At 37.1% G+C, this 12,131-nt stretch overlaps 1 protein-coding gene across 1 annotated transcript; it reads left to right on the plus strand.

The window, feature by feature from the left end:
• The first annotated feature begins 294 nt into the window (after window positions 1-294).
• LOC586214 (NADH dehydrogenase [ubiquinone] flavoprotein 1, mitochondrial) lies at window positions 295-11,550 on the plus strand. The gene is made up of 13 exons (XM_001178525.4): window positions 295-455; window positions 1,841-1,908; window positions 2,297-2,380; window positions 3,241-3,389; window positions 4,841-4,974; window positions 5,781-5,845; window positions 6,759-6,863; window positions 7,529-7,654; window positions 8,332-8,564; window positions 9,609-9,762; window positions 10,095-10,149; window positions 10,696-10,805; window positions 11,335-11,550. The coding sequence occupies exons 1-13, from the start codon at window positions 410-412 to the stop codon at window positions 11,419-11,421; spliced, it is 1,416 nt and encodes a 471-aa protein (XP_001178525.2). The 5' UTR covers window positions 295-409; the 3' UTR covers window positions 11,422-11,550.
• Window positions 11,551-12,131: the final 581 nt, after the last annotated feature.

The raw sequence follows: 12,131 nt of genomic DNA on the forward strand, positions 1-12,131 counted from the left end.
TTGAACTTTGCATGTGGGGTAATATGTAAATAACTTGATGCAATATGATGTGTAACACTATTCAGAGTAGCAGATAAGGCTAATATGTATGATTATGCATGAACCAGAGAAATGCCTTCTTCAATCATACATGTTTTTCATATCTTTTGTAATCTTAGTCCGAAATAACAAGAATACAATTTATGAAGTTATGGGGAATATGTACTGAAAATATGAGCCGAGAGGCTGAAAACTTAGCTTTAGGACGCCATCTGCGGGCGGATGGTGTAGTATGATTTGTGTAACACACTCCGAGGCCGGTGTTTCGTAACGTTGATCGAATACGTTTTGCGTGTATTATTCATAATTAGAATGTGTACAAAGTGAATTAGAGTCCGTGCAAAGATCGAATGAGAACGACGTGAGGAAAATGGCTTTGTCAAGCAGAGGGGTTTCGTTTCTGAGGGCTGGAGTTGGTAAGAATGTTTTTGATTGCCGGTATTTATATAATCCTTGAAAAGTTAGCAGATTCATGAAGCACCAAATGTCTATTGAATATCTGCTAAGTTTTCATTGAAACAACTTTAGTTTTGGTGTTGTTGTTTGAGTCGACTGATTTCCTTCTGTGAGCTGTGCAGTTGATGTGATTGATAATTTGACTGGGAATGATACTAGATATGCTGATGAACAAGTTAATAAATTTGATTTTATCTTGTCAAAGTGATATAGCCTACATTTGAATCATGAGTTGTAGCTATTCCTTTGGTAGATGAACGTTAATTTATATTTATAATGATTGATCTAGATCTAACAAAAGTTAGACTCTAGTCTAGAATGATGATTAGATCCTGACCTAGACCGAATTTTCCGTCTCTTTCGTTCGTTAGCCTCTTATTGGGGTAGGGTCGGCTCTCTCTTTAGAGACGGAAACCGTCTATACACATTCCCTTGATAACGCCACGGCCATTTCAGGTCGTAGCGTTTTGCCCCCAAAATCCCCCAAAATGTCATTTTACCTCATGCATTGATTAGACCCCCTATTTAAAATTAGGAGAAGGTTATACTACATGTACATCGGTTCCACTTACCAACTTGACTGAAATAATCCGTTTAATGGTCCCTTTTAAGGAAATTATGGGTCAAAATCGACATCCATGTTGAAATCTTGCAAGCCGTGTTAAACTCTCGCTGCGCACGGAGTCATCTAAATCAATCTCATCCCTTTTAGTCTACGCCGAAGGCAAAACGATTATGAAGGAAAAACTGTGATAACGCCATTATTAACGTGTAGATGGCGCACAGTTTTTCTTTCCTGACCTAATCCTGACCTAGTTTATGTTATGATTCTAATTTCTAGTTTCTATGAACATGACGAACAGACAAACTTATGGGCGCTTGTTCACATCTGTGACCATTTTGGACCCCTGACTCCGGCGTGGAGATACCTTACTAAAGTTATAACACACCAAAAATCATTCAAATCTTCCACAAAATTGTTCAAATAACGGTCATGATTTCAAATTTGTTATCTTTCTCACCCGTTTTGTGTCAATTTTCTTACCTTTTTGGAGTATTGTTTCTAAATGCGAAGACATTAGTATACACATTCTCACAGGTTTCACGACAAACCGCTGCACAGTTACAAGTGGATATCTACAGTAGGCAGGGGTGTGAGCGCGGGTGCGTGGAGTTAGGGACCGACCGACCGTAATGATCATCAATTTAATGTGAATTACTTGCATGAATTTAATGAGGGTCTGAGCTTTCAAGTTACAGTTGCTGACTTCACACACAAATGGTTGTAGTTCTAAAATTAAATCAATGTTATTTCTTTTTTTCTTTTTTTCTTCTTCAAATGTAGGACGTCTGCAAACTCAGGCAACATGTAGTTTGGCTACATCATCTAGACACAATGCAAGTGCAGATAAAGTAAGTCACAAAATCAACATCACATTTGAGGGTTATTATCTGCTCTAGCTCATAGACAGTGGGCAAAAATTAGATAAAGCTATTCTATAATTTAATCCAGATTACTTATAGCTTTAGTGAACTACTTGAAGTAATATCTAAGTGTTTTTCTTTTATTAAGTTGCCGTATTTTTGAGTCCTTAACGTTGTCTTAAATAATTTTCTTCAAGTGCCTTGTAAACTTGAATATACATGTTATGTTTCATTTGCATTTGTCAGATATTATGAATTTGGATCTACAATGTAGATTGAATGCTTTGTAAGTCATAGGTATTGGATTCTCTCTGACCTATTCTTGAACCCTGTTTCTTTTTTCATTTATAATAATCTTGTTTGATTATCATTACAGAATGAGTCCCTCAAGGATGAAGATAGGATATTTACCAATCTGTATGGCAGACATGACTGGAAGCTGAAGGGAGCTATGGCCAGGGTAAGTGACTTTTAGTGACTGTTAGCAACTTTCATGTATAAACACCTCACCTAAAAATAACATAATTAAATACAATGGCAGTTTCCAAAGGGTTATTAATTCAAGATATATGCAAGATTTTGAGACTTTAAAAAAGATGTTTCTTTTGAAGAACACAAAATTATTTCAAAATTTTGAGAGAAATGACATGATGAGATGTGTTTTATGCAATACAGTATTCAGAATTTGTGTGTACTGCTTAAAGATAAACTTGAGTTCTGGTAATGCGATTGCATTGTGAAAGAAAAGGTGTGGAATGGATCAGAAAAGTTGATCATATAGCATGTAAGTAATGGTGTGTAATACAAGGTTCTGGAGTCATCAAAATCATCATAAATTTGGCAGAGTCTTGTAAAGTAACAATCACTTACACAGAAAGATGTATATGGGACAACACACATGGTGTCGGGGCTAGTACTACCCTGATTTCCTTATCTTTCTATGCTCATTACTCAGCCAGTATACATTTTCTTCCAAGATGGTTTGGCACATGACATTTATTTGTAATCTTGAACATTCAATGTAAGTTTCATTAGATTCTGTGAGAATTCATTTTCTTTTTTTACCAGAACTCAAGTTTATCTTTAAATATGTCAGAATTTGTGTGTACTGCTTAAATATGTAATACAGGGCCCTGTCTTACAAAAAGTCTGATATCAATCGCAATCTATTTGTGATTGATATCAATCGCAACTATGTACATAAGAGATAAGAGACTGCAAACTTGGGATTGGTTGGAGGACTTGCGATTGATTTGGATCAATCGGAACTCTTTGTAAGACGGGGCCCAGATTTCATACTCCATCTTTGTTGACTTACAGGGAGACTGGTACAAGACCAAGGAGATTCTATTGAAAGGACATGATTGGATATTGAAGGAGATCAGAGACTCTGGTCTCCGAGGGAGAGGCGGTGCAGGTTTCCCTACCGGTATGAAGTGGGGCTTCATGAACAAGCCCTCAGATGGAAGGTAATGATCACATATTTGGGTTCCATTCTTGAATAGGACAGCCAGTGTGTTTGCATTTGCATTGCCTTGTATACTGACTTGTCTTTTTCCAGGTTTGGTGTTATACCTGTATCTCTGGTGTTTACTTTCAGGCAAACATTTATTGATAGTGTTACAATGAGTAGCCTTCTCATTTCTACATTTTGTAATACAGTTATTACATGCAAGATCTCACGTGATGAACATTTGTGGTTTCTCATGTCATGTTGCGAACGACCCTTAACCCTATGTTAACTGGGGGGGGGGGGTCAATTTGACCCCCCCCCTGTAGAAATTTCGCGACTACTCCAAAACCGCGGCAGATTTAAAATTTTCCTTTCATGACTTTTTAATTTCGAGTCTTACGCATCTTTTAAAACGATTTTTTCGAAAATCGGACCTACGGTTACAAAGTCACGTGACCTTTTGTATTCGCATGTCAGCCCGAAAATCGCTCATTTTCGTGATTTGTGTACAAAACATATGTAAAAGTCATTTTTCCTAAAAATAGATAAAACATTGGTTATTCAGTCTTATTTAAAGTTTAGATGTTTGTTTTGGGGTCAAAATAGTTGAATTGTAGTTATAAATGAAATAAAACAACAAAAACAATAAAATACATAAATTAAAAAAACAATGAAATACATAAGAAATTATAAAAACAAGAGATAACATAAGGAATAACCTGGCTCTTCCAATTGTTTGTGTTTTATTATTATTCCAAATGGTCTAATAAATATATGTAGTGAAAAAGAATACGTAAACATGAATAATCTATGATTGATGGGCAGAAATGTGAATTTGATGACCTTATTTGCATAAATTACCATAAATATGAAAATGAATGAATTTTTCAAAAATTTGAAATTACCATAGTATTCTATACACTTCACTTGACATGCATGCAAATTTTTGCGGCGATCGGCGGTGAAACGGCCGAAATCTTAGGGGGGGGGGGGGGGTCAAATTGACCCCCCCTCAGTAAAAACCTGGTCTGAAATAGCCCAGTTAAAATAGGGTTAATAACTACAATTTCACTCCCACAGTCAAATATTTGATATTTCATCACCTTTTAAGTTAAAGCCCCATTGCACTACTTGTAGCTACATGTACCTGCTCCCTCTATATAGAAAACAATGCCTAAGCGATTCCCGTTTGTCCCCCATGATCCTCTTTTTCTTATGTTATTTGAGAGCTGAGTTGATGAGATAATCACCTGCCAGTGACCTTGCAGGGTGGTGTAATTCCTCCTGGTGACCCGGCCAAACTAGTGCAGACCGGCTTTAGCCCATTGCCTGATTTAAAGTGCTTCCTGTAAAGTAGGTGGAAATAAAAGAATTCAGTAGTCGTAGAGTTAATACAAATTCGCCTTTGAAGAAGAATTTGGACAGAAAAAGATGCATAGACTTGTATTGCAATTGTTTTCTCCACAGACCTAAGTACCTGGTAGTGAATGCAGATGAAGGGGAACCAGGCACCTGTAAAGACAGAGAGATCATGAGGCATGATCCTCACAAGCTGGTAGAGGGCTGTCTGGTTGCTGGCAGAGCCATGGGAGCTAGGGCAGGTAAGGATATATCATATCGGGACCAGGGGGGGGGGGGGGGGAATGAAAGATCTGGGGGATGTTTCACAAAGATCCTAATTTGAACCTATCTCTAAGTTGGAGTTAACAATTCATGGCATCCATGAAAATATTTTGTAAAAGTTATTTTAAAAGGCATAAAATGTTCAAATCATTAATATTTTCTATTGCCAACAAGGATTTCATGTTCTCGATATGGAATTTTTTAAAAAGTCAAAAACACTTTTCGCTTTTGAATATATTTTATTTTAAGGCTACAAATGGCTACATTACATAATGTGTAAGACTAACTTAGAGTTAAGTTCAATTTAAGATCTTTGTGAAACACCACCTGGGCTGGGGGCGATCTGCCCCTTAATTCTTTAAAAGGCAATCTTTATTGAAAAAGTAGATGGGTTGTGATGCGTAATATCCCTGAACACAAAAGTGTGACTAAAAAATATCCCTCGTCTACGACATTGTAATTTTTTTTGCCCAGTAGTCAGGAGATCATACAATATTTACAATGCTATCTCTGTAGAAATTTGTGTAGATCAAGAAGTTCTTCACAAACTATTATTCTGATTAAAGTTCATTATTTGAGAAGTTGCGATCCTTGCTACAACTTAGCCAGGAATGTCTAATAAATTATGGTTTAGGTTTAAATCCCCACCACATTTGATAGATTATGTTCTAGAGGTAAAAGTGAAATAAGTATAGATCTGCAAAGAAAACAACTAAACTTAAATTGTAAACCTATTATGTAACATCATTAATACTTGATTATTCTATTTCTATTTTATTTATAGCTTATATCTACATCCGTGGAGAGTTCTACAATGAAGCCTCTAACATGCAGCTTGCAATCAAAGAGGTATATCTTGTGTTCCAATTCTTTAAACAAATCTTTTGATCATAGCACATGCTTGTAAAGATTCAGTTGTAGATTTAGATACATGTGGGTAATGCTGCGAACTGTTTCCATAACTTTGGCTTTCAACTGTAATTAGTATTTTTAAATGTTCCTTTGCACATCCCTGTACATGAATTCAAACCAATTTCAGAGTCATATCTAGTTGAGTAGAGCAATTGCAAATATTTTGAATAGTGTGCAGATATTCCTCTAATCAGGCACTTTGAGTATATATACCAATATATTATGAACTTATGAACGGGCGTTGTAGCGTGCGCCTGTAATCTAGCCTATAATGGAAGTTACAAACTGATTCAGCTGAGGACGCAGGTTCGAAACTGAGTCACGTCTTTCGGATGGTGACGTTAAAAGGTGGTCCCCAGACGTAAATAATCATATCTAATCGATACACTTGTAAGCCCATTCCTGAATGTATTCTTAGATTGCTCCAGAAAGCATTGACTAAACAAATCAAAAACAAATCAGAGAGAAACTGGACAGAGTAGTCCAATTCAATGATAACCTGTCTGTAACCTGTGTTTGGTTATAATAATTATAATAATAATAGGTCTTGTTTACCCAGGGCAGCCTCATCAATATTTGTATTGTCCTCTCTGAGGGCCCTGCAATCACATCATTGATTCTGCATTGATTTGCTTATTTTGTCTTTGCAGGCCAATGAAGCAGGTTACCTGGGAAAGCATTGAGTAAAATCAAAATAGAAAACCCAGAGAGAAACTGGACAGAGCAGTCCAATTGAATGATTTCCTGTCTGTAACCTGTGTTTGGTTATAATAATAATATGTCTTGTTTACCCAGGGTAGCCTCATCAGTATTCATACTGTTCATTTATTTGGTTATTGCGTCTTTGCAGGCCTATGAAGCAGGTTACCTGGGAAAGAATGCCTGTGGGTCAGGGTATGACTTTGATGTCTACATGCACAGGGGTGCCGGAGCATACATCTGTGGAGAGGAGACTGTAAGTTGCATTCAGATCTTGAATTTTGAAAGACAGTACATGCTTTTCTTTTTATTTGCATTCTTGGTTTTGAGTCGACCAGAATTAGTGCTATGGTATATTTGTACAAATTTTATCCAGGGAATTGTAGTGTTTGTTGAAATGCAGTGGAGTATGGAGCCCCTCGTTATTCAAACTCTTTCGAAAGACAGAAATTACCTCCATATGAGAATCCTTGTAATATCATGGCTAGAAAACAATAGTACACATTACCTTGATAAAAGTAGAATTCGTTTCAATAGCGTTCTCTTTCAATGAGGTTCCAAAGTACAGTGATATGATTTGTGAAGTATGCACATTAAATAAAACCTATCCAATAATATGCTATTGAATACATGGATTTCTTGATGTAAACTCTTTATTTGATAACATTCAGTTTAATATGAGATAATGGATTATGCATGCACATTATGAGTTAGTTGTTAAATACTGCACAAAATCTTGATCGCTGCTTCAGTACCTGACAATGGAATAAAGTATTCACATACACCTACACACTAGGTTCTGTTCAGTTTGTTGATTGCTTCAGAGGTACACGATGACATTCTAGGTTCACAGAAAGTATGTTACTCTCTACACTTACTTTCATGAGATTTTTTGTGTGAATATTTTTATGAATTTCCCAGGCCCTGATTGAGAGTCTCGAGGGCAAGCAGGGCAAACCCCGTCTCAAGCCTCCTTTCCCCGCTGATGTCGGTGTCTTCGGTTGCCCTACCACTGTAGCTAATGTTGAGACAGTCGCTGTTGCACCAGTAAGTACAAGGTCAACAAACTCTATGAACACACACATAAAAAAATGATGATAAGAGAGAGAAGACCACTGTGATGTATGCTAACTCAATTTTGCAGTGAATTAAACTTTTAATCAAATTGTTGAAATAAATGTTATCTCTGCTATATTGTAGTTATTAGTGATGGAAATTTGTAGCTAATGTAGAAACAGTCGCTGTTGCACCAGTAATTCCAAGGTCAACAAACTTTTTAAATAGACACACGCAACACACAAAAAAGATGAGAGAGAGAGAGAGAGAGAGAGTGAGGTGACTACCTTGACATGCTTACTCCATTATGAAGTGAATTACGGTAAACTTTTAATCAAACTATTGAAGTACATGAGACTTGACAACGGTGAGGTATGCTTACTCTATTCTGCAATGAATTCAACTTTTAATCAAACTGTTGAAGTATATTGATGCCTGTTCCTAAATTAAGGATTTGGTGATTATCGTAGACATTGTATTTTAAATCGAGGAAAATTATAATTTTTAACATGAGAATTGATGGTGTTTTGATCAAAATTATGCTGATGACGAATAGTTGCATTTGTGAATATGCATAATAAGCATACCTAATCCTGTCAATAAAGCATCTTTGTAGGAACTTTGAGAATTCGCAATCTCTGTTTCTTCCCTGTTTTACCAACTTTCAGATCATCTGCAGGAGGGGAGCTCCGTGGTTCGCTGGCTTTGGACGCGAACGCAACCAGGGCACCAAACTGTTCAACATCTCAGGGAATGTTAACACCCCCTGCACCGTGGAGGAGTCCATGTCTATCCCCCTCAAGGTCCTGATTGAGAAACACGCCGGCGGTGTAGAGGGGGGCTGGGATAACCTCCTAGCTGTCATCCCAGGGGGTTCGTCTACCCCTATGATCCCTAAAGAGTGAGTATGAAAGCCCCACTGCACTACTTATAGCTACTTCCGCCCTCTATATAGCAAACAATGCCTAATTGGTAACCATTGGTCCCCCACGATCCCCTTTTTCTTATGTTGATTGAGAGCTTATTCGATGAGATAACAACCTATCAGTGAACCATGCAGGGCGGTCTAATCCCTCCTGGCCAAACTAGTGCAGATATGCTTTAACATCCAATGTGAACAATGTTAACATTATTAAAATTGTATGTGTAAGTTTGTTGGGGGGGGGGATAACATCCTCGGGTTCCTTCTAAGTTCTTATCCATAGTCAGTAATTAGGTTCTATTTCCACACACCTGCATTGTTGGAGAGACCACATTTCTCCCCTTGAGAAGCAAAATAGAGTGTAGAGCGGGACTGGATAACCTCCTGGTGTTATTCTAGGGGGTTCATCTACCCCTCTTATCCCTGAAAAATGATTTTTTTTTTTTTTTTATATTCAATGTGAACCCACCCTCGTCTGTGAAGGAAATCATCTTAGCACCCAAATTATATAAAAAATCTAATCTTGGTGCAGTAAATTTCTTTTAGTTTGTTAAAATGATGAACTGTATGTAGACTTGAGGCTACGAGATATCTGTCAGTGGCACTCAACGATATGATAATCACCATTATTATCTATATAAGGCTTCCAAGTGGTACAATAAATCAGTGTATTTAATATCTTTAGCACAGTACCCGGATGACTGCTCAATATTATTTTTATATTGCTCGGTCATCCGGGAAGTTCAACTGTCGATATCGATTTCACACTAAAACAAAGCCTGTATTTCGCTAGTCAGCCTGATAAAGATAATAATAATAATAATATTGTATGGCTTTGTTTTTGTGTGATACAAGAATGTGTTTCTCTCGCTATGAAAATATTAGACTCGTCTTTGCCTCGTCCAATATTTTCATATAGCTTGAGCAATATATTCTTGTATCATACTGAAAGTCGTCCAATATTATATAAATACCTCAGTGCAGTTATCTGACAATCGCTTGTCCTGATTTCTTTCTACCCAGTGTGTGTGATGATGTCCTGATGGACTTTGATGCCCTGGTGGCCGCCCAGACTGGTCTCGGTACCGCTGCTGTCATTGTGATGAACAAGCAGGCTGATGTCATCCGATGCATCGCTAGGCTCATGGAGTTCTACCAGCATGAGAGCTGTGGACAGGTATGTATGTGCAAGATATAAAACTGTTTATTGAATGAAATGAGGGAACAATGAGGAAGTTGCTGTGCTTTCAAGGCAGTGAAGCTGATACAATTGTCCAAAACATGAAAGTGAAATCATTGGAGAAAGCTCTTCTTGTTCAATCATTACTTCAGAACATTTTATGAATACAAATGTCTGTATTCAGGCCTTTTCAGGGTAATTTTATTGATGATGTTTCATCAAGATATTTAATTGGCACATTTTGTAATGCTAACTATGTATTATTGTAACTAGACGAGGGATGTGTATATAATTTGTGGTTTACATAGTATTACGTCATTATATTTTAGTGCACACCATGCAGAGAAGGGACTGGCTGGATGACAAAGATCACCAACAGGTTTGGTAAGTGTTACATCATAGTGTAAATGATAGTCTCAACTTGATAAAAAGCTGATCCACTTCTCTCTTGTAATGATGGCAATAACAATAGCATTGCCGATGATTGTGATGATGATGATGATGATAATAGTTGTGATGTGGATAGTGAAGCTAATGAGAATGATGATAGTGCTGGTTCAGATGGTGATGAGGATTATGGTCAACTGTTAATGGTGATGTTAATTGCTTGTAGGTATAGTGTTAATCATTTACGTCATGAAAACATAAATTAAAGATGCCAACTTAAAGGCACACTGCCATACTTGTAGCTACTTGCTCCCTCTATATAGAAAACTTCCCCAATCGGTGCCTGTTGGTCCCCCATGATCCTCTTTTTCTTATGTTAAATGAGAGCTGAGTTAATGAGATAGCCACCTGTCACAGTGACCTCGATGGCTCTCTGTGTGGTCTAATCCATTCTGGCCCAGTAGTGGTGACGGTCTTTAAATGCAAATGGTTTTACATCCTCAGACCCACCTCATGTAATATTTGTTATGTTTACTATTACAGTTGAAGGCAATGCCAAGCCAGACGAGATCGATATGTTGTATGAGCTGAGCAAGCAGATTGAGGGCCATACTATCTGTGCTCTAGGAGATGGTGCAGCATGGCCTGTACAGGTAAGAATCCTCTGAAATTGGCAGAGTTAACAAGTAAAAAATGTGTCCTGTACCTATATAATACCACAGTCACACCGTCATACCCGCACCAAACAGACCAATAGAGTATCCCTGAAGGATGATAATATATTATACAATGTATTGTCGGTCTGCAGTCAATTTTGTCTCTGCAAATTTCATTTAAAGAAACATGATTCGAAAAATGATGGATGCCTGGGAAATTTGACTTTCGTAGTTGGGCTTTGTTTGGCAATTATCACTTTAATTGTTATGTAATTTTATTTTGTTTTGTTCAGCTCAGATTAAAGGCGTTATACATTTTATTTTTGGGATGATCCATCTTTGAAAGTTAATATTTGAAAAAGCATGATTTTCACAACAACTCATGTTGAAATCATTTCAACATTATTTCTTTATTTGTTATACTGGTACCTTTATTTCATTCCAAAAATATTCGGATGAAATTATTAGTTTATAAGAATTCCATATGACCATTCTGTATCCTTATTACTTTCATCTTTTCAACCAGGGTCTTATCCGTCACTTCCGTCCGGAGCTAGAAGCGAGGATGAAGAAGTTCCACGAGGGCAAGCAAAAGGCATCAGCCACAGCATAAGGTCTACTGTCGCACCAAAGCATTTATTACCCTACCAAAAAAATCTATTGAAAGCATAGAGGTTAAGTCCCTACATGCTGTGATTGCATGATATAGAGATGTTTTCAATAGATGTTTTCAATATTAGGACATGTTGGAAATGGCTTGTATCTTTGGTTATTCATGTTTTGACAGGGGAGACAGGGAATGGAGGGGGGGGGGGGGGGGGGGGGGGGGAGGGGAGGGCTGGGTTGATGGAAAAGAGAATTATTTAATTCAACTGTTCAGGTTTTTATCATACCCATATTTATCACATCTCCATGGTTGATGAATTTAATAGTGCAAATAGATCAAACACTTCATACATACTTGTAAAAAGATTGTGGAATCTGTTATTCTTATCATTCTATCATTAATATCTTTCTGAAAGAAACAGTAGCCTTTCTATTCAATCCGTATATTTTCTGAATGAAAGACTAGAAACTGTTCAAACCTAGGGAATCACATAAGCATCTTGCTTTCTCCAATCTAATATCATTTCTCCCGTAGTCATTATAAGATGACTAATGGTCATAAAGCTGGAAAAAGGAGAGGTCTGTGTAAAATATGATGTTTTCATACAGATTTATTTGATTGCAAAACTTTGTCTGGAACATCGTCTCAACTGTGGATAACAGAAGAGAGTAAGTTTCCTGAAAGTAAACTGAATGAAATGAATTTGTGTAATTGAG

The sequence above is a fragment of the Strongylocentrotus purpuratus genome, unplaced genomic scaffold (assembly GCF_000002235.5).
Source record: "Strongylocentrotus purpuratus isolate Spur 01 unplaced genomic scaffold, Spur_5.0 spur5_scaffold_7, whole genome shotgun sequence".
NCBI lineage: Eukaryota > Metazoa > Echinodermata > Echinoidea > Camarodonta > Strongylocentrotidae > Strongylocentrotus > Strongylocentrotus purpuratus.